Below are 23,589 nucleotides of genomic sequence, written 5' to 3'. Positions count from 1 at the left end.
CCATTGTGAGCCGCCCCCGGGGAGCTCGCACGCGCCGCGGTCCCCTCCTCCGGGGCCCCGTCGGCGCCGGGATGGGGCACCTGCCCGCGAGAACGCACGGCCGCCGCCTCCTGCCTCTGCTCTGCCTCTTTGTGCTACTCAAGGTAGGGGAGCGCCCCCGGCCCCGGTGGTCCCGCCGGCGTCCGCGCTCCGGCCCCCAGCTCTGCCCCGGGCGCGATGGCCGAGCCGCGGGAAGCGCCGACCGTGCAGCCCGGGCACACGCTTTGTTGTCCCTGCGTGTCCGTGTTCCCGGCGGGTTTGAGGGATGGGATGGAAGAACGAGGAAGTTTGCTCCTTCCAGCTTTCACCCTTTGTGCTTTTTTTCTTTTTTTTTTTTTTAACCGCCGCTGGTATCCACGTCAAAGGTGGGCTTGTTAGGTTGGTTTCACCAGGCAAAATGAGGGCACTTTCCTTCTAGTCACTACTGCACCCCAGTGCTCTCCCAACCGTGTGTGCGGCTGCTTTCTCTTAATTTACTTTCTGCTGGAAGTCTACACCTGGGGCTGCTCCCTGTTCGCGAAGAGCTGCCGGGGTGGGTGGTGAGCATGGTTTTCTTTGAATAAGGAGTGTCAGCTTGAGCCCGGAGAGAACTCTTCTCTCCAAGTCTTCATCTTCAACCTCAGCATTCCCTTTACAAAGTCTTTAGACTTTCCCCCACCTTATTTACAAAGGCCGATGCTTCTAAATTTAAATGGCAGAAAAGTCTTATGATTAACTTTTTCGAGTTTTCTTTGGATTCTGCTGGTTTAGGATGTCATTTTGAGGAAAATGAAAAGGAAGGGTGCTGCTTTAAGAAATCCTAGTTTGGTAACTATACTGTGCATAAAATGTTTCAAACAAATTTCAGCCACATGTTTGGTTGGAAAGTAGTGTGGAGTTGTGAGGTAATTGTCTACCACTTGTGTCCTCGGTGGGTCTACTTTAGTTTTGTCATTAGTCCTTTTCCCTTTCTGGTAAAGTGGGTCACAGGTGACCGGGAGCTATCCATTCAGCACCACCGTGAGAGCTACCTTAGAAATGGATGTAACGTTAATGGATGCAAATGTTTCCTTATCAGTCACTTTTTGCTTACATGTACCATTAATTATGAATGCTTGACAAGGAGACAGTGGAATAAGACCAATGGATTGAGAAAGGCATCAATTTTAAATATTCCATATTTTTATGTCTCTTAATGGAATATAGGAAAAAAATAGTTTCGAGGAGAAAGAGCAACGGAGTGAATACACGAAATTCTAAGTTATATTCAATATGTTTTAACATTTTTCTTAAGTTTTAAATGAAAATTTTATTTAAAATCTGGTAAATGATAAGTTTGGTCATGGGCTTTCACTCTAGGAGACTGCTCCTTTAGCATACCCCACACTTGTATTAGACTTACTTAGGCTTTCTATTAATTTTTCTATTTGTCAAATTCTGTCAGAACTAGTCTGTCCATGCATCACTTGTCATGAATCCCAAGTGGGAGATGGCATCACTGCACATTTTTCTAAGTAACAGCTAAGACTTACATGTATGACATCTGATTCAAACCCAACCTTTGGTACAATTGCAGGTTTTTATTTGAATTCTTTGTAACAAGTGAGAATTTCAGGAATGGCCAAATGATGAGTTTGAGAGTGGAGATAGAGTGCCGCAATTAAAAAGTAAAAGATGTGGCAAACCTTCTAATCAAAACTTGATACAGATTTGAGAAAATCCAGTCCATGTTGGCATAATGGTATTCTCAGTGACTGTAATAGAGATTCATCCTGTTCCACATAATAGGTGCATATTTTCCCATTTGCAGATGGATGTCAGTTATGGTTAACTGTATCACATAGTAAATACAATGATAAAGCTTGTCATTTAAATAAATATTGTAATGGGACAACTAATTTTGTAAAGCAAGTTATTCATTACCTTTTATTTTATATAAATGTGGTTTTGTGTTGCCCGAATATAAAGTGTATCAGAGGAAAAAAATTATATGCGTGTATACTGAATACCCTTCATGTGCCAGTCAGTCTTCCAGGTATTTCATGTATGCTATTTCATTAGCCTTAATCTGTTACAGTTGAGAAAGAGATGTTCAAAATGTTAAATTGGGCACAAAGGATAAGGCATTTACATTTGGGAATAGTATATTACACAATAAAATAGGCACATTGTATAATCTCTTTATAATTTAGAGATACATTTGCATTCAAGGCTTTGAATAAGTGTCAGTAAAGTAAAGTAGTCTTGAAAACAGTTCTGTTATTAAATGGCAGATTGTTGATTGAATCTCAATGATAAGCTCTGTGTGCTGAGTCAGAAACATTTATTCAACCTCCCCCATATCTCTATACCTCTCATATCAACAAATCTTTCACTATTCCACATGAAGTATCTTCTATATAGGAATAAAAATTCTTAAAAGCCATAAAGTTAGAGAAACCAAAATATGAGGTAAGATTCATAGTTTTATCTTTTTCACAAATCAGAAGCAAGCAGTGGGGTTAAAGTGATGGGCACGTCTAAAAATTTGAATCTGTATGAGTCTCTATAACCAGTTTCATTGAGGTAGGCTAATTGTGCCTGGCCAGGGAAGTCCTTGTGTGTCATTCCTTATCCCTACCTAAGCGATAGGAACATTTAGTCAGGCATCTCAGATTGTCTGAATCATCCACTGTATGCTGTAAAGCTAATATCTGCACAACTAGTGCTGCATAAACACAATGTTGTTTATGAAATTAAAAAATTTAAATTTTATAATCAATATTGATAGTATATATAGCAATAGAAAAAAAGTAGAAGTCTATTATCAAGTATACTGGGAACCTACCAGTCTGGAAATCTTCTACACACATCTGAATGTAAATGGAGTATTTATCTGATGAGTATCTCTCTTGTGTGTCTTCCCATAACTCCCAAGGAAAGCAATATAATTTCTCTCACCTGTGCTATCTTTCCTAAATTTCTTCTTGAAAATTTCTTCCTGTATCAGTTCCCTCAATATCAGTATTTTGTCAACTAAGATGCAAATTGTAGAATATGACATCATAGGGATTTAAAGTCTGCTTTCCCTGAAATGATGCTCATTAGTAGTCAAGTGGAATGTTTCTCTAAACTCATAGGCTTGGCATGAATCCTTCTTTCTTTCCTTAACCTCCTCTCTATATTTTCTTCCATGTCTGCTCTTACCTGATATGTAATTAAAGAACATTAAATTTGAAAGAGAACTTAATTATATTTTCTGAAAAAAGGTTTATATTTAATACTATAAAACATGAGTGTTATGATGTTGGCCATAGTACTCCTACTTAGGAGAAATATCCACTTTCCAAAGTCTGTCTGCCTTTCTCCACTTCTCTCTCTCTCTTCCTCTTTCTCTTTTTCTCTCTCTTCTCATCCCTCTCTCTCTCTCTTTTCTTTGCCTCTCTCTCCCTCTCTCTCTCTCACTTACAGACGCATACGCACACACACACACACACACACACACACACACACACAGGGAAGAATTTTCTCTTCCTCATGAGGTTTCATTCACATTGTATATTATACAACATTGGCAGATGAACTCTAATGTTTTCATCTTTCTGGAGCAGCTGGAACCACCTTCTTCACAATGAAGTTTCCTGTCATAAACTCTCTGTCTACTGACTCCTTTGATAAATGTTGTCACCAACCTTTTAGAGAAACTTTTTCACATATGACATCGCCAGTAAATTGGAGAAGGCTCACTGGGCTGGGCTTCTACTGGGTGTTGAGTAATAATCTTTCCCGCTGTCCACATGTTTGCCTTTGTCCTTTGTTGTGTGAAAGATTGTTGTTACATTAAGAAATACAAAAATCCACACCATACCTCGGCCTCATTTTGGCCCATAAATAACTAAAAACAATAAAAGAGTTGTCCTTTATTTAAATTTATTTTCATGTTTATTTATTTGTTTTGTGTGGGAGAGAGAGATAGAGCACAAGCAGGGGAGGGGCAGAGAGAGAGATAGAGCACAAGCAGGGGAGGGGCAGAGAGAGAGATAGAGCACAAGCAGGGGAGGGGCAGAGAGAGAGAGGGAGAGAATCCCAAGCAGTGCAGGGCTCAGTCTTGCAAACCATGAGGTCATGACCTGAGTTGAAATCAACAACCAGACACTTAACTGGCTGAGCCACCCAGGCACCCCATTTTGTATTTTATTTATTTATTTTTAATTTTATTTAAAAATGTTTAATGTTTTATTCATTTTTGAGAGAAAGAAACACAGAACATGAGCAGGGGAGGGTTAGAAAGAGAGGGAGACTCAGAATCTGAAGGAGGCTCCAGGCTCCAAGCTGTCAACACAGAGCCTGATGCAGGGCTTGAACCCATGAACTGGGAGATCATGACCTGAGCCAAACTCAGATACTTAACTGACTGAGCCACCCAGGTATCCCTGTACTTTATTTTTAAATGTATTTGGATGCTATTTCTAGCATCTAAATATCCAACTTAAAGGTATTTAAACTCATAAGCACAGTCACTCCTGAGTTTTATCAGTATAATTCCAACTCGAATCTTAAGGGTTTGCAAAGGACCTTTGGTGTTGGATATAGTGGATGAACCATTTAAGCCATTGTGATTGGTAGAAGTGTGGCACAATAGAAGGTTTAACATGAATGTCCATAGATATTTCTCATTTTCTTCCTAATTCAATGCCTCCAGGTACACAGTTTCAGTGTTACATTTTTAGAAACATAGCCCCACTGAAATGGTGAGCTTTACTACAAAGCACCTAGTATGTTCAGTTTATTACTCAAATACATTTATTGTTGTTTTTTTAAACAATTTTATAATGTTTATTTATTCAAGAGAGACAGAGAGACAGAGAAACAGGGCATGAGCAAGGGAGGAGCAGGGAGAGGGGGTACACACAGAATCTGAAGCAGGCTCTGGATTCCAGGCTGTCAGCACAGAATCTGACATTGGTCTCCAACCCACCAACCATGAGACCATGGTCTGAGCCAAAGCTGGACGCTTAACTGACTGAGCCACCCAGGGATCCTCACATTTATTTTTGAAATAAAGGAAAGTATATTGTAATTTTTTGTCTCCCACTATACTTAGTATGTGGAACTAAGCAAATAATGCAAGCTTCATAAACACAATTTAAATTTTCAGCCTTATATAGTTTCTGACTGAAAAATGTTAAATACCATCCTAGTGATTTGCTAATATATCTTTGAGGAAAACATGAGAAAATCATCAGTATGTGAATTAAGTCATTATAATTACATTGCGGTCATTACACTAAAAAATAATAAAAAGTTACCAGTTCCTTAGATTAAAAACTTATTAAAATTATAAATCAAAATAGCAATGTGTTATTTTTTTCCAAAAATGTAGCACTCTTGATTGCTCATTTATTCACCAGTGTTACCTCAACGGTATTTGCAGTCTGCTGTCATCAATTTAATAACAGAGTTGAAATAATAGAGGAAATCACTTCCATTACCTCTGTTATTTGATCTGCGGCTTCAGCCAACAGCCAGCCAGCTCTGCAAGTCGTAGTCTTGCTTCCTCTTCCATATCATCATTCTTCTGTGATCACTGCCAGCTACGACTGACAGAGATTTCTGCATTCGTCTAATAGAAACCCCTCTAATGTGTGCCATCACTTTGCCCTTGAGAGATGAAGCCTTTCCTACACCCTAGTCTCGGTTCTAACTATGTTGGTGTTTAATCCAAGAGCATAACTCAAAGCTTTAAAGCCTCAAAGCTCCATCGGTATGAGCTCTTTCTGCTTAAATAAATATGTGGGACTTCTTTGTGCACTCGTGTCCTTGATTTGAGGAGCCAAAACAAGGTTAATGTGGTACAAGTAGAATGCTCAAGGGGGTGAACGGGGTGGGATGAAGCTAGAGGCAGATACGAAGACTCTTACCCTTGTCTCTCCTGGTGCTATTGGCTCCAACAGGTTCCATACTGCTTCTACCAGCTCTTCCGAATCTACAGTCACTAATTATTCTGAATTATACCAAGTTTGTCCTTTCACAAACTTGTCCCGGGTCTCCAGAGCATTGATCCTTAGGTTCACCCCCCCGCCCCGACATGGTGCCTTCAGATTTATTTCTATAAGTACAACCATACTTTATCCCTGTGTCAGAAAGCCATTTCAACTCTTTTGTTTAAAATCTAATTCTCCAATGAAAGATGTCTGCTTTCACAGACATTCCAGTTACCTAAAAGGCCAATGCCTTTTACTTCTGAATATATGAGAACCAACGAACAAACAGAGGATGTTTGAAACAAGGTTGTAGAGGTTTCTGGAGAAGGAAGGCTTTTCTTTTCCTTTTTACCAGGAAATGGAGATAAAAGAGGGGAAAATGATAGTTGCTTTGGAAAATACTTCAGAAACAGAGAATCAGGCAATAGGACTCTGAATTTGAGAATTGAAATACAAATTATGAATATTCATGGTGATTTTTGTAAGAAAATGAATATAGGGAAAATTAGGGAATCAAGTGAAAAGAAAGTTTGATGAAAACAAAGGTATTGCCATCCTTCTATTTATATGCAAATAAATTTCTTGTGGAATGCTCTTTATTTATTTGGTTTCCCACTCTTCTTAAATAGGAATGCTGTGCAGCTCATTTTTCTAACAAAACTGTTCCTATCATAAAGCAAATTAAAACCAACTGAAGCTGGTAATTTTTCTACCTTTACTAAGCAAATAAAAAGAATTTATGTACAGTGTAGAGGTCCTAAATCAAATCAGAATTGTACTTCGTAATGCTAATGTGTATGTGACTTACATGATGAATATTTCCTTTTTTCTGTATCACCTCATTTAACTGTTTTTCAAATAACAGAAACTTTATTTTCTTTCTGTACACCTTTTTTTTTTATAACAGATTACTTGTGTATGAGAAAATATCAGGGGTCTACCAGGTCCTTAATCCTGTTCCTTCTTTATGGCCCTCCTACTGATATCAAGTGATGGACAAAGAAATTTCTGTCCCTTTTTCCCTTTACCCTTAACCCACATCGGAGACCAACTATAGCCCTGTGTGCTGAACTAGATTATGACTCCCTCTTGGTTCCTCTCATAGAAGCATGTGATTCGCATGTAAAAACCAGATATTAGAGAATTACACAGAACCTGCAGTGCCCTTTCCGTATTTGGTCTGATAAAAGTTCTGATTCCTAATGCCTCTTACCTTACTTTCTGAATCAGGATTCTATTTTGATTAACTCTAGCATTACTGCCTTGTGATCCTGGCTTTAACTGCTGACTAATCTCTCTCTGTTACGTGGTTTCTTTGAAAGGGAATCCTATACATTTTTCTGGCTAACCAGTCGTTCCCGAAAGCCAGAATGGTCACATTGAGAAGTTTCTTTTCTTCTTCAGTACCAAGTCTGTCTTTCAGATTCCAGGGTAATGATTTGCTCTCCAATTCTATTCAGTTAATCAAACATTGATTGAAGATTTATTGTGTGCCAGGAATTGTCCTAGATGTCGTAGGTACAGGAATGGACAGCAGTTAGTTGAATCTTCACAAATGACATAGTGGGAAAATAGAAAATGCCATTAAAATGGAGTTTTTGTTTGTTTAATAGAGAAAACTATGTTAATATGTTACAGGAGAGACTATATCTCATGGTTTCGGAAATGATTTCTTAAAAGTTGATACCTGGGCTGAGCCTAAGTTAGGTTTAAAAATATGGACATATAGATAGAAAAAACTGCATGAGCAAAGGCCCAGTATGGCAAAAAGAATGTAAGCATGGTAGTATGTAGTAAAAGACAGTAGTGCATAAAAGGAGAGGAAGGGATAGATGCCAGTCTAGGAGAATCCTATATGCTGTGCTAAAAAGTAGGATCTTTATTTTCTAGGTGAAGGAGATCATTGAAACGTTGGGCCAGACTTAGTAGAGTAAGACTTGCATTTCAAATAGAGCTTTTGGCTGTAAGAAAGTTTATCGAGTGGGCCCGGAAGCAGTTGACTACTAGGAGGTTATTCTAATGGTCCAGTTAAGAGATGGCAAATGTTGACCCTAGGATGATGGGAAAAGAAACTAAAAGAGAAAAGACAATGTTAAAAATAGCTAAGTTGTCAAGACTGGTTAGATGTGGGGAACTGAGGAGAGGGTAATTTTCATGCTAACTTCCAGATAATGACACCTTTGCCTGAAATGTTGCAGTTTTAAGAATGTGTACTCCTCCAAATTGGTTTACCCCCTTCCTTACCATGCTTAGTACTATTGTTCCTGCTCCACACCTTTATTAATAGTCCTTTATTTATAAATCTCTAGGATTTCCCCGGAGTGCCCTACTGGGACTTCGACTGATGCATAGGTGATGAATTTAGTGGAAGGTTTCTTGAGTTTGAAGTGTCCAAAAAAACCACACAGATATTATTAGATATGAGTCTGATGTCCAAGAAGGCAGGCCTGGAGATGTGAATGGGGATGTCCCAGCAGAGAGAAGACTAAAGTGGGCCAGGAGCCCTAACATTCTACTCCTTATTAGGAACCTAAGAAGATGAAGAAGAAACATCCAGAGAGGTGTAAGAGGAACACAGCATCAAGGAAATTCGGGGTCTAGGAAATTTCAAGAGGGAAGGATTGGGCAACAACATCAAACACAACAGAAAAGTCCCATAAGCTAAGATCTGGAAAATATCTTTGGCCCGGAAAATAGGTAGGCCATTGGTCTCTGTGAAGTTTGGGAAGGGCTGAGGAGTAGAGAACCAGGCACTTACTTGTTAAGAACATAGGCATCAGGTCAGAGAGACCAGATTTTGATTTTGGCTCCCTTGGCTATGCCACTTACCAACAAGCAGGATGTGGAAGAAAGTTCTTCCACTTGTGTGGTGCCCCCTTTGGCAATCTGTTGTACTTATGTCAGAGGATAATGTCAGGCAGGAATAAGTGAGAGAGTGGCCATAAAGTACTGTAAACAGTGCCTAGAATACAGTAAACACTCAATAAGTGTTCTGTACAAAAATAAACAGAGAAGGCAAGAGATAGGATGGTAAGAATAGGTAAAGCAAAATCAGAGGTAGAATAATCAAAATGTGTATATAGCAGTGTCTTCCAGAATATGCTTCATGGAACATGAGAGACTTTCAATGTCAAAGATGTTATTAAAAATAAACACTTTGTGGTAATGTGAATCTGGGAAATAACCAATTTAACTTTGTTTAAACTACTATTAATTTATTATTATTTTTTTGTACTAGTACTTCTCAGAACCCTTAGTATGTTAATAAGCATTGTGCTTTCCAGAAGAGAGACATAGCATGTAGCATTTCCCAAGTGTGATTGTAGATCCATTTTGTAAAAATAATTCATGGGAATAGTGATTACACTTTAAGAAACAATATCTGTTTCCATATACTAAACATTTCTTTTTCTTCCCTTATCACTCTTTATTTAATGAGAAATTTAACCTTAATTATAAGAAAAAAAATAGCAGCAAGATCATTTATAATTTAAATCTCAGAATCAGAAAACTTTGCCTGAAAGAAATTAACCATTCCCAGCTTTCTTATCAAGAACTGATGTTCAAGAAATGGGCTTAGAAGAAAAGAAATGCACAAATTTTCTTATTTTATGGATTGTGCTAACTCTAGTTTTGGTAACTGTGTATATACAAAAGGGTTCTATGGCTTTTGTCTATTGAAAAATGGGAAATTCATTTTAACCCTATTTTCCAATGTAATTAGCTTACTGTATAACTTGAGAGAACAATATATTTTATTCACTATTATTTGTCTCTAATATTACTGCCAATTGGCTTAAAAATTTTTTATGTTTATTTATTTTTAAGAGAGAGAGAGAGAGAGACAGAGACACAGAATCTGAAGCAAGCTCTAGCCCTGAGCTGTCAGCATAGAGCCCGACATGGGGCTCAAACTATGAGATCATGACCTGAGCCGAAGTCAGATGGCTGGCTGACTGAGCCACCCAGGCGCCCCCGTGCCATTTGGTTTTAAATCGTGAAATCATTCTCAGGCGAGAGGCAGCTGCTGCACTTTTCAACACTCGTTGTGTTGTTTGGTTAGTTTGGTTTGCTGAAGAGCTATTTCTGGTGGTAGCTTTCCCATGTGACTACTATCTCCATTTCACTTGAGTTGAGCTCTGTGTTGTGACTGTTTCTGCTTTCTTGCATGTTCGGAGTAACTTCTTGCCAGCGCAGACCTGACAGGTTACAAAGATAGAATGGGAGAAGCTTGTCAGCTCTCTGTCCTGTCCTGGGCTGCCCATCATACCACATTCACAGTTTACACTAGCCCAGATTTTCTGCTGTTGCCCATTCTGCTCTTTCGTGGCCACGGCAGCCAGTTGGGTAGAAGGCAATTCTCACTGTTCCCAGCAGGGTCCCCTGATGAACCAAGATAAGGGTTTGAGAGTGCTAGTGTGAGAAAAATGCACGGTCCATTTTATAAATGCAGATTTTATTTTATTCCAGCCTCTGTTCAAAGGGCGTATCCTCAACACGTCTTTTGTGAACAGCCAATCTAAAATCACCCCATCACTCTAAAATTTTAACACGCTTACCGGGATTTATTTTCTTCAGAAAATGTATCACTCACCAAGTGGTATTGTACTAGATCTTTATTATTACCTGCTCCTCCTTTGGAATGCTTGTAAGTTCCATGAGAGCAAAGACTGTATCCATTTTGTTCACTGCTGTATCCCCAGCTGCTAGAAGAGCACCTGTAGTCTACGGTCATACCACCCTGCACGCGCCGGATCTCCTCTGATCTCGGAAGCTAAGCAGGGTCGGGCCTGGTTAGTACTTGGATGGGAGAAGAGCACCTGGACCATGGTAGATGCGCCGTAAATACTTGTTGAATAAATGAATGACTGTTGAATGAGCACATGGGGTGAGAATGGTCAGGCAGGAGCCTTGGGACAGACTCTGGAGGAAGAGCAGGATGCAGGCGCGCCAGTGCGGGGTCCGGGCTGGTGCGCAGCTCCCTGAAGGAGGAGGGAGAGTCCGTCAGGTCAGGCGGACCTTGCCTGGGGGAGGGAGGAGATGGTCTGGAAAGGCTGCTTTGTTGATCTTGTGGAGAAAGCAGAGGCTTTATTGTAAGTGAAAATGATCTCTCTCTTAGACATCAAGATGAGGTTGCTCACATATTTTGTTCTTGCTATTTTATTAGGTCAGAATAAACCGCCAAGGACAAATGACGCGTGGCCAAGCAACGGATGGGTTCTGTTGTGTGATCAGTTCTCATTTGTACTAAAGTAAAAACTCAGATTTTTTTGATCACTCACTCTCTATCTTATTCATTAACTGTGTGTAAAATTTACTTTAATTTCTAAATCAAAGTCATTTCTGAATTCTTGAAATCTGAGAATGTGTTCTTTTCTTAAAAAAATATTATTTGTCAAATTGGCTAACATACAGTGTGTGAAGTGTGCTCTTGGTTCTGGTGGTAGATTCCCATAGTTCATTGCTTATATACAACACCCAGTGCTCATCCCAACAAGTGCCCTCCTCCGTGCCCATTACCCATTTTTCCCTCTCCCCCCCACCCCCATCCACCCTCAGTTTGTTCTCTGTATTTAAGAGTCTCTTACGGTTTGCCTCCTTCCCTCTCTGTTTGTAACTAATTTTTCCCCTTCCCTTCCCCCGTGGTCTTCTGTTAACTTTCTCAGGATCCACATATGAGTGAAAACATGGTATGTGTCTTTTGACTGACTTAACTCAGCATAATACCTTCCAGTTCCATCCACGTTGCTGAAAATGGCATGATTTCATTCTTTCTCATTGCCAAACAGTATTCCTGGAAAACAGTGTGGAGAGTGTGTTCATTCTTGGCTTTACAATTTGAAAATATCAACATTAAAAGAATTTTATAAATAATTTTTCCTCATGTTCCTCTCACCATGCATGTTGATGTTCTCAGATTGGCTCTAGACCTCTAAACTCATTTTCAGAAACTCATATAACTAATAGAAGCTAAATGATAAATTATTTTTCTTTAATACTTAAAACTTAGGATTTTCTTTACCCCTAAAAATGACATTTTTAGATGCCTATGAGGACCTAACAGAAAAATTTTTTAATTTTTTTATGTTTATTTATTATTGAGAAAGAGAGAAACAGAGAATGAGTGGGGGAGGGGCAGAGAGAGAGTGAGAGACACAGAATCTGAAGCAGGTTCCAAGCTCTGAGCTGTCAGCACAGAGCCTGACATGGGGCTTGAACTCACAAACTGAGATGATGACCTGAGCCGAAGTCAGACGCTTAACCGACTGAGCCACCCAATGCCCCCACAGAAAATTTTTAAAATGGATTTTAGAAAATGGATGTCTTTTCCTGTATAAGGTCCCAACATGTAATTTGATATAGAAAAAAATGGTAATTTTAATACTCAGTTGAATTTCATTATCCAAATATGAACAGTTAGTTGAGCTGGTTGATAAAATAGTGTTGTCTTCATTAAAATATTAGTATATACACACCAAGACCCTGGATTTTCAAGATTTTCAAGTGACAAAAATACCAAAGTATGATTAAAACAAATGCTATTACTTACATAAATCAGTGTGTTACTAGAGAATCGGAAGGTATTACGTCAGTCATATGCCAGTCTATATCTAAGTGTGTATATAGCCTACCACCCACTCTGCTGGTCTACTACTGTGCTGGTAAAGGGTGAAAGCTTGGACTGGCGCGAAGTTTTTTCTTTTATAGTTTATTATCAAGTTGGTTTCCATGTAACACCAGTGCTCATCCCAACAAGTGCCCTCCTTTTCCCCTCTCCCCCATCCCCATCAACCCTCAGTTAGTCCTCAGTATTTAAGAGTCTCTTATGGTTTGTCTCCTTCCCTCTCAACTATTTTTTCCCCTTCCGCTCCCCCATGGTCTTCTGTTAAGTTTCTCCTGCTCCACATATGAGTGCAAACATATGGTATCTGTCTTTGCCTGACTTATTTCACTTAGCATAACACCCTCGAGGTCCATCCACGTTGCTACGAATAGCCAGATTTCATTCTTTCTCGTTGCCATTGTAGTACTCCACTGTATATATAAACCACGTCTTCTTGATCCATAGGCTACTTATAATTTTTTCTATTATCTTAATTTTGTTTTTGTTTGTTGATAAATTAATATATCCCTTACCAAAAATAGAAGAAAATTCTGATCAAATATAGATATATGCATGGCTATGAACCACAATTCTATGATTAATAAATTATTTTCCTTAAGTTTAATGATCTTTTTTTAAATATCAAATCAAGGTTTCTAGAAACCTTCAAAACACATTTATATGAGTCTCTTTTTGTCTCTGAGTGGCTATGTCAGAATTAGACTAATTAATTGGACTACATCATCTTCTCTCTTGATAACCAGGAATTTCTTCTTAAAGTTAAGTTGGTGCACCCTAAATTAGACACTCTAGTAGTATTGCTATAGCCTTTTGTTTACTTTGACATTGTGCTAAAACCTAAAATGTAGTCATAAAAATGGAATATTCTTGCCAAATACCACAAAGTGAAAGCATCATATTTACAATAAGTGCCAACACAATTATCATAAGAAATGCCTTATTACTTGGATGTACTTAAAATTCCTAGATTTTATCTAGGAAGAAAAATTGGCTTCTTAAGTTTCTGAATAATTTGATTAATAAGGTGAATAATAAAAAGCCAAGGGAATTGTATGTTGTCTGTAATGTATTATTAAACAGTGAGTCATGTGGTCCTCCTTTAAAGGATTATAGAAAAATCCTGTGTAGATGTATGAACTGTACAGTTACTACAGAGTTATTTACATATAAATATAGTGATGAGATATGGCCAAGTTCAATTTTTTCATCATCATGGAGAAATTCCTCTACGGTTTACCCTAATTTGTACTTTTTAATTAGTCTCTCGGAAATGACTGTAGGCCTCACTCAAAATGGTTAGGTACTGGGGATTTGTAATACGGGGATTCTGGTGTTGTCAAAACTGTGCCAAGATGATTGCAAGGGCTTAGAATTAAGTATTATGGACTTAATCCTAAAAACAGCTTATCAGTTGCTTCTTTTTAATTAGCTGAAGCTGTTAAATCTGCTAAAAATCAGCCGTTCTTTAGAGGTGTTCCACGTTACTTCCTTGAATTCATTTTCTTTTTTTTTGCGTATTTGCAACCAACAAAATACAGCTGTATCTTTAAGTCTTTTTTCATCTGATTGATGCATCATTGTCTAATTTATTTATTTTTGTTGAAGGCTAATTGGGAACCTAATGAGAATCTTCCTATTGAAATTCTTGATGCTGTGCCGAGGCCTTCAATTAGCCTTTTACTACACAGCTTCTGGAGGTTCTAAAGAAGGGAGTACTTAATTTGAAATTTCTAACTATGTCTGAATCAGGTGTGCATCACCAGACACAAGAATTTCATAATAATTAAGAATTCAAAAGCTAATACATGTTCACTGAGGAAACTCTGTCAAATACAACAGGCAGAAAAAGAAGAAAGCCATCATTCCTACACACTCCATTCCAAAATAACCACCATCTGGAGACATATCATTCCAAGTTTTCTCCAATGTCTGTGTATCTAAGTGAGTATGTAAAAAAAAAAAAAAAAGCATCAAATTGTCCTACTATTTTAGCATACTCTTTTCACTTAAATGTACTATGATAATTTTTTCAAGCATTTTCAGTCCTCTGCAATTTAGGACATTAGGTCATAGATTTTTGGATAGACTGTATTCAATTCCCAACTGTATTTGCATTCGTTAAGGACATGGATGATAATACCGATTGATTATGATCATGAGGTGTTGGGGATCGTCGCCTATTTGTGGGCCTCTCATTTGAGAGGCTACTTCAGAATTACCTACATAGAAAAACTTCAGATGCTATATTGCAAGCATTCATTGCCCATTTCTCCATAGCTAAATACAGTGTATAAAACATTTAAGAATGTAGGCTTTCTAGTTGAAAGATGTAGAATTGCTGATCCTTTCACAGCAGGCACAAATTACAGCGGCTACCCAGAGGGCCATTTCTTCTATGGCCAACTCTGCCATCTGCTCCACGACCTGCCCTCTGCAGAGGAAACTTCCTTCTCTCTGATCCATATGTTCTGAAAGGTGTTGCTACCCTCCTCCTTGGCCTCGATGCCCTGGACACAGTGATCAGTCAAAGGGGTGAATACCTGCCCTAAGATAAGCTTATTCAGGAAGTGCACCTCACCTCGCATCATCTTTGAGCTTGGCCTCGATCTAAGCCAAACCTATCAGACTCTCTCTCTGCAAGTATTTTCAAACTGGCAGTGCTGGGGAAGAGTCCTTACCTCTCAATTGTGGAGCCATGGCAAGAGCTTAGACACACAGAGGTAAGACATGAACTTAGGAGCTGTTCCCAACCATAAAACTGACTCAAGAAGACACTTTTAGAAATATGCATATTCTTTCTTTTTAAAAAGTTTTTATTCAAATTCCAGTTAGTTAACATACAGTGTAATATTAGTTTCAGGTGTGCTATATAATGATTTTCCTCCATCCCCCTGTGCTCTTCATGATAAATGCCTTCCTTAATCCCCATCATCTATTTCACCCATCCCCCATCTCCCATTCCCTCCAGTAACCATCAGTTGGTTCTCCCTAAAGAGTCCGTTTTTTGCTTTGTCTCTCATTCTGTTTCTCTCTTATTTTCTTCCCTTTGCTTGCTTGTTTCATTTCTTAAATTCCACATATGAGTGACATTTTCTAACTGAAAAGGAGGAGGGAGGAACAGTAAAGACTTCAGCAAGACTATCATTCATTGCGAGAAGACTATCTCATTTCTCAGATTCCAGAGAGTCCCTCCAGAGGTACTCAGAAAGATTACAAAAACAGCCATCTACTCCGACACAATTTCATCATAGCCAAGCAGGCATAATAGCAATGCTTGGAATCTTTAAGTAATCTGAATCAGAGTGATTATATAATTTATCATACTAACCGGGGCATTTCCGAGAGTGAAGGGATCATTATGTCAGGATAGCAGACATAAATCGGCCTGTTCTGGGAGAACTGGGACAGATGGTTACTCCTTCCCGAATATACTAACAAAAATGTCTGATGCGGAACGTACTCAGAAGCTCCTCACCCATGTCACCCATCTCTGAAAAACTATGGTTTGAGCAGGCTGACTTAGCCATATACGAGGAACTGTAATTATCTTCATCCAAACCTGGAGCCTGTGGAGGAGTGTGTACAGCAGCTTTGTTTGTACTAGCAAACACTGAAAATAACCAAAATTTCAGTCAGTGAATGGTTCAAGGTGCTGTGGTATTCCCATACCACGCAATCCCACTCACAGCAACTTGAATGAACCTGGGGAAAATTATGCTCAGTGAAAAATGCCAATCTCAAAAGGTTGCATATTTCAAGATTCCGTTTATATATATCCTTGAAATAACAAAAGTTATGGAGACGAGAACAAGCCCATGGCTGCTGAGGGTTAAAGATTGGGTGGCGAGGGGAGGACGTAGAGATGGCTATCAAGAGGTAGCCTGAGGGAGCCCTGTGATAATGGAAGAGTTGTATATCTTAATCGTGGTGGTAGTTACATGAACGTATACATGTGGGAAAAGTGTATAGGTCTGCATATATGCAGGCACTAATGAGCACATAATTACTGGTGAAATCTGAATAAATTCTATGGATTGTACCAATGTCAGTTTTATAGCTTAGATATTTTCTTGTTTTGGATATTTTCTTATTTGGATATGCAAGATGTCAACATTGGAGGAGGCAGGGTGAAGGGTGCATGAGACCTTTGTGTACATTTCTTTGAAACCTTCTATAAATCTGTAATTTTCTCAAAGGAAAAGGTTAAACAGCCTTATTAAGCATTTAATATTTATTTATTTATTTATTTTTATTGTGCCTGGCATTCTGTTAAGTATTTTAACTGACCAGTTGACAGATAGAGCCTCTTTCTTTTGAGGACTGCCTCAGAAAGAAAATAATTATACTTGCAGGGAAGGTAAAGATACCTAAGCAAATGTGGAAACAGAAAATCAGGAAATTACAGAAGGACCTCAATACAGCACCATTAACCACAATTCAAGTGCCTTATGAGGAAGGTTGGGTATTGAACTACATTCTTATGTAGATTTATATGCTGAGTTCTGGAAAGGACCAAAAGTTATTGGTCCTTTCATAATTCTGATAACATCGGTGTTAAAGACAACAATTTAATGACTCTTCAGAAAACAGTTAAAAATGGAGTAACAGAAATTACTATTGTGGGAGGTAAGGACAAAATACTTTATTGATTAATCAAGTGATATCATTCTTCCTTTTGGGGGGAGTTATTTAGTAACATATTGGGAAATCCTATAAATAAATTAGAATGAAATAAAAAGTATAAGACACATTTAGAAGGCTTGAGTAAAATAGGGGAGATGAATGGAGGGTATATGAAGGTAAATATGTATTTAACTATTTCAACAAGTCAATCATCAAACATATATTAAATGGACATGTAAAAAGGTGCTGTGTTCATCATCTCCAAGAGCATAGGACAAAGTTATGCCCTCAGGAAGTCTGTAATATAAAAGGAAATAATATAAACATATCGTAAGTTACAAGGCAATATATGACTTGCCACTGTAAGATTCCTGAAGTAGTAATACATTTATTTGCAAATGAGTAAGACGGAAAACTTATATGCAGCAAAGTGCCCTTACCTTTGGATAAGGGAGAGAGCACTTAGGCTTGAAGGAGCACTAGGTTCATGAATGAAGACAGATTTTAATCTGAATCTAGTCTGATAGAGTCATAGATAGACTAGGTTAAGGAAAACATTTCAGGTTGTAGAAATAGGAACAAAAGTAGGAATGTGGGAAAATGTAGACTCTGTTTAGAAGGCTTGCGTAAAACAGGGTGGATGGATTCAGGTCCTAAGGGGGTTGAGTGGCTGGAAATGAGGTGGAAAAGGTGGTTTTTCCCAGCCAGGAGCTTCTTATTCATAACCTTTTGAACAATAGTGTTACAAAGGCAAACATTAAAATGAGCTTTAGCTCAGCAGTGGTGTGCAGGGGAAAAAAATGATCAAACCTCATTTTAGCTTTAATTGCTTTTATAATTCTGAATTTGCTGGTAAATGCAAATGCTTAATTCTAAATACATGCACTCTGTCTTAATTAGATAAAATAATCCTCTGTTGGTTGGGTAGTTCAGTAAATTAGTCCCTAGACTTAAACTCCCCTGGATCATGTTGTTTATGCATTAATCTGTATGCATTCTTACAGATAAATGCAAAATAAGTGGATTTTTTCAGACACAAGTTGTAACTGTCAGATACTTTTGTCAACCTTCAAAATACAATAGCCAGTTAGTATACCAACAAAATGAGTTTATTCAGGAATAGCAGAGGAATTGCAATTTGAGACTTGCAAACTATGCCATACCATAGGCAAGTCCAGAGAACAAAGGAGAGAAGTATTCTTTTATAGAAGAGAAAAGAATTTGGGAAGGCTATTTGAAACAAAAGTCTATAGAAGGGGAGTAAGAGTTTGGGGTTGTGGCGACTTCCCATTGGCTGAATTGTGGTGGTTCTCATTGGCTGGGTTGTTGCTGGGCAAGGAGAAAATCTTCCTCCTGCTTGTGGTAGTCAAGTAACCTTCTTCTAATCAAGATATATATATGGTAAGCCACAAGCAGTGGTACATACATCAGTGATTCTTCCCCTCCAGGACCTCCAGGTTTTAAGTTTTTTAAAAATTTTATTTATTTTGACAGAGAGAGGAGGGAGAGAGAGAAAAAGAGAGTGAGGGAGGAAGAAAGAACATGCACAAGAAGGGGAGGGACAGAGAGAGAAGGAGTGAGAGAACCTGAAGCAGGCTCTGCTATCAATGCACAGCCAGATGTGGGGCTCAGACCCATGAACTGTGAGATCATGACCTGAACTGAAATCAAGAGTTGGACACTTAACCAAATGAGGCACCCAGGCACCCCCCAGGACCTCCATTTTGAATGAGATTTTCCTTTAGTTAGTTTCACACTTTCAGAACGAGATCCTCTGCATGGTACTAAAAATTGTCATGTTTATTATAAAGTTATAATTCACATACGTATTCTGTCATGCTTGTAGAATTTCTTCTGCCGTTCCATCCTTTATTTAAAACAAGTAAAAATGAAATTCTGCTAGACAAAACTAAATAGCAAATCTGAACCTGTTATACACATAAACATCCTACCAACTCAGAAATTAGGGTCCTACCAGTGGTGCCACCTTTGTTTATAAGATATATCGAAAAGAAAACAACCAGTACAAGTATTTCTGGCAGAAGTGAAAAGATAAGTTCTCCCAAAGCCCACTGTCTTACTGAAAATGATGGTGGTGGTCCTGATGATCACTGTCATTTATTGAGGGGCTGCTGACTGGCCCAGGGACTTTGCATACATCACCTCATTTCATCCTACTATAGTCCTGTAATCAGCATCACCATGTTCATAATGAGTAAACTGAATTTCGCAGAAGTATTGAAGGAGTTAGGAATGAAGCCGTAGAATCTGAACGCTGTATCATACCGTTCCGTGTGAAAGCTGTCACATTGCTTCTATTTCCTCATTCACTAACTTATGTCTTCTGCCTCTTCCTCTTAAGACAGAAATATTCTGGCGCCTGGGTGGCTCAGTTGGGTGAGCATCCTGCTTCAGCTCAGGTCATGATCTCAAGGTTCATGGGTTCCAGTCCCGTGTTGGGCTCTGTGCTGACAGCTCAGAGCCTGGAACCTACTTCGGATTCTGTCTCCCTCTCTCTCTGACCCTCCCCTGCTGGTGCTCTCTCAAAAATAAATAAAATGTTAAAAATTAAATAAATAAATAAATTTTAAGATAGAAATATTTTGAGACACAGGAGACTGAATCGGCTTTTAAGTCATTGGTGGGGGCTGCCGTCCGGAAAGAAAGGGGCTACAGGTTATTCCCAGAGACAGGTGATTCCTGCTCATCCAAAATCTTTCTTGCAGTTTCTCCTTTTTGTCAGTCAGTCTGTTGGTCACATGCTCGACCTTCAGTTTAATGTATTGGGGGCTTCAGCCCCTTTGTTAGATAATTGCACAGAGCTGAATATAATGCAGTGTTGATGTAGAGAGCTCATATGTCTAATTTTTGTATAGAGCATTTAGAATCAATGATAAAGGCGCCCAGGAAGGTTTTTGCCCTGGCTTTGGAAGCCTGCTTGGCATTTTGTGGCTTGCTGGCTGCGTGCAGCATTTACACCTCAGACAGGCCTTTTCCTCCATGAAAGATGCCACCTGGACAAAAACAATTTTAACACTAATGTCTTCCTTTTGATTGCATTAGATTTGCAAATTAAACAGATTAATGGTGGCGCTCTGTGTTCCTCTCAGCTCTTCTGTTTAATACTCTTATCTGACAAAGTGTAAATAGAAGACATAATTAATTACTCATGACTTGCATGTCAAGTTGCATAAAAAATTACATCCCCAAGACACCCATTATTACACATCTGACTGTTCTGTGAAATTGGTTTTGTAAAGAAAAAGCATACCTGAAGATAAGAGTTTTGTTTGTTTTTCTCTTTTTATTTAATTTACTGGAGTATCTTGACAAAAGATGTGGGAGAACGACAGGAATTGTTAACATAATTTTAAAGAGCTTACTTCATTTGCCTAAGGGTGTGTTATTTTTGCTTTTAAAAATTTTTCTGCTGGGTTAGGAGATACTAAGCTCTGTATATGAAAGTCGTAAAAATGGTGATGCTTGTATAGAAGGAAGGCCCCGAGAATATAGCTATTAATGCTTTAGAATATGTCCTGCTGAGAAATTATTTGCCAGGCACACTATGCCACCCCAGCCCCACATAAATTATCTCAACCTTGAGCTGGGAAGTGTGCTACCAAGACTGAAAAACACCAGAAGAGTTGTTCAGCCATTTCTTCTGTCTCATCTGTTTGAGTTGATCTGAATGAAATGAGGTCTGTGCTTTAACTGGAGAGCTCAGCATTTCATATTTAGCTCTCAATCTGTTTTATGATAATTTTTGAGGGAACAGGCTGCTCATGACAAAATGTGCTGTACTATTATTAAAGGTGTCCTGCCTTGATAGATTTCTATCACTTTGAAGCAAAATGATGGCGGGGAGTTTTTGAATGAGCATATTTTCCAAGTTTTTAATAGATTTTCAATAAAATATAATGGGTATCTCAAGTTGGAGAAAGCCAAGTAGCTGATCAAAAATTATTTTAGGGTTATCATAATGAAACAAGGCAGCATGGAAGAAAGATTACTTGTCCACAATCACTTACTCACTTTACCCATCTGTAAAAGTGAAAATTCTGCCTCACAGGATTACAGTGAAATCTAAGTGAGATAATCTCTGAAAAGACTTTGTAAGTTGTAAGACACAATTTAAATATATGATATTTGGGTGCCTGGGTGGCTCAGTCGTTTGAGCATCTGTCTTGATTTTGGCTCAAGTCCTCATCCCAGGGTTATGGGATCAAGCTCTGCATTGAGCTGAGTGTGGAGCCTGCTTATGATTTTCACTATCTCAGGGCGCCTGGGTGGCTCAGTCGGTTAAGTGCCCAACTTTGGCTCAGGTCATGATCTCACTGATCGTTGGTTTGAGCCCTGTGTCGGGCTCTGTGCGGACAGCTCAGAGCCTGGAGCCTGCTTCAGATTCTGTGTCTCTCTCCCTCTGTGCCCCTCCCCGCTCGTGCTCTGTCTCTCTCCAGCTCTGAAAAATAAATAAACATTAAAAAAAAAAAAGATTTTCTTTTTCTCTCTCTCTCTTTGCTCCTCCCCCACTCTTGAGCTCCCTGTCTCTCTCTAAAAATAAAAACAATAAATAAATAAGTAAATATAATCTTATTTAAATGATTGTATCTTCTGTTTCATTTGCTCTGGTACAAAGATGTTTTCTTTTCTTCACATTTATGTGTATCTGCCCATGAATATAGTGTGTGTCATGGAGGGCTGTTTTTAATACTGTCATATATATTTTTTCTTTTTAAAAAATAAAATATGCCCTACCCAAGTTAATTTTGAGTCACTTTATTCACAGTTACTTGATAGGCAACTGGTATGATTAATGTATAAAGTTTACTAAATATGTATAACTAATGGCAAAATATGTTCTTGTCAGCTCTGCCTGATAAATCATTCCAATAAAAGTTTTTGAGTTTATTTATTTATTTTGAGAGAGAGGGACAAAGAGAGAGAATGTGAGTGAGAGGGGGATGGAGAGTGTCAGAGACAGAGGGAGAGAGAGAATCCCAAGCAGCCTCTGTGCTGTCGATGCAGAGCCTGATGCGGGGCTTGATCTCACAAACGATGGGATCATTACCTGAGCCAAAACCAAGAGTCAGATGCTTAACCAACTGAGCCACCAAGGCACCTCTAAAAAAGGTGTTTTTTTTTAACCTAACTTTCTACATGCAATACTGTCAAGCATTCTGTTCGTTCAGTATGTAGATGATCACTACTCATCTTTGATCTCTGGAATTCTTGTCCCACTAATTAAGCATGTGTGAATTCCATTCAGACAGAAGCTGAGCTCTGTGCTATCCCCCTTCCTATAACATTAAAGGTAGCAAAAATTACTTAACTTATTTGAACTACCGCTCATTTTCATTGTCTACTTTCTAGTCAAGTCATATAAACTGATGGACAGTGAAATAATCAAATGCTTCATAGCATGTAAAACAATAAGTAAATAATAAATATGAAGACAACCTAACTCCAAAGAAAACAGGAAGCTTGTGTTAAATACATCCTATCTTATGGTCTTTATTTTTAAAAATGGCATCTTAATTGAATGTAAAAATAGTGTCAAAACTCAATTTATATTCAACACTATGCCCCAGGTAGTTATTTATCAATTCCTCAGTGGTTGAGATATTACATATTATTAAAAGCTCTATTTATCTCAAACATATTCATATTTTACATTAAATGTCCCATGTAAGTAGCCATTTTACATGAATTCATGGCTCAGGTCGTGCTTTACTGTCTACATGAACATATCCTAAACTGAAGGGGAATTTTATATGAGTCTATAGAATCATTATTATGTTCTAACTAAAATAGAATAAAATAAATAAAGTTTGAAAGCGAAGCTTTATTTTTTGGAAAAGAATAAATAAATTAACACCATTCCAAAGTTCCCACTTTTAATTATTGTTAACGTTTAAAAAATCCCAGAGTTATGGACATGAGAAATATGTTTTACTACAAATATGATGCTTGCTGGTTACATCATTTTTAGAACCATTAGTGAGCATAACCCAAATGGTTCTAAACCACATTTCTTTGGAAATTTTAATAAAAAATCTAGATCATCTTCAAGTATTCCACAAACATCACAGATTTTTTTTTTAGAGCATGCTTGTCCAAAGGAATAATTCAATACAGCCAAAGTCTACTAGACTTCCTTTCACAGAAGTCTTATAAACCTTGGATAGGTGCAAATAAATCAATGAAAATAATAGCAACTTCTTCCTTTTAGAAGCAAATATAAATATTATTGAAATGGTTTCATATTATAAATTAAAACTCCCATATATAACCTGTCAGAAAAAATTCATGTAGGATTTCCTTAATGAAGCTTTCAAAATACTATGTGGAAAAAAATGGGTC

The 23,589-nt window shown here is 38.2% G+C and overlaps 1 protein-coding gene across 2 annotated transcripts in view; it reads left to right on the top strand.

Moving 5' to 3' along the window:
- The first annotated feature begins 22 nt into the window (after window positions 1-22).
- The window catches only part of PTPRO (protein tyrosine phosphatase receptor type O), a 239,483-nt gene continuing 215,916 nt past the window's right edge, over window positions 23-23,589 (top strand). For both annotated transcript variants that reach the window (XM_029953983.1, XM_029953982.1), the window contains exon 1: window positions 23-143. In XM_029953983.1, the coding sequence (XP_029809843.1) occupies window positions 72-143 (72 nt within the window). In that variant the 5' untranslated portion in view covers window positions 23-71. The remainder of the gene's footprint in view (window positions 144-23,589) is intronic.

Source organism: Suricata suricatta, chromosome 10 (assembly GCF_006229205.1).
Source record: "Suricata suricatta isolate VVHF042 chromosome 10, meerkat_22Aug2017_6uvM2_HiC, whole genome shotgun sequence".
Lineage (NCBI taxonomy): Eukaryota > Metazoa > Chordata > Mammalia > Carnivora > Herpestidae > Suricata > Suricata suricatta.
The sequence above is the reverse complement of the archived record's forward strand: the minus strand, read 5'-3'. Positions and strand labels throughout refer to the sequence as shown.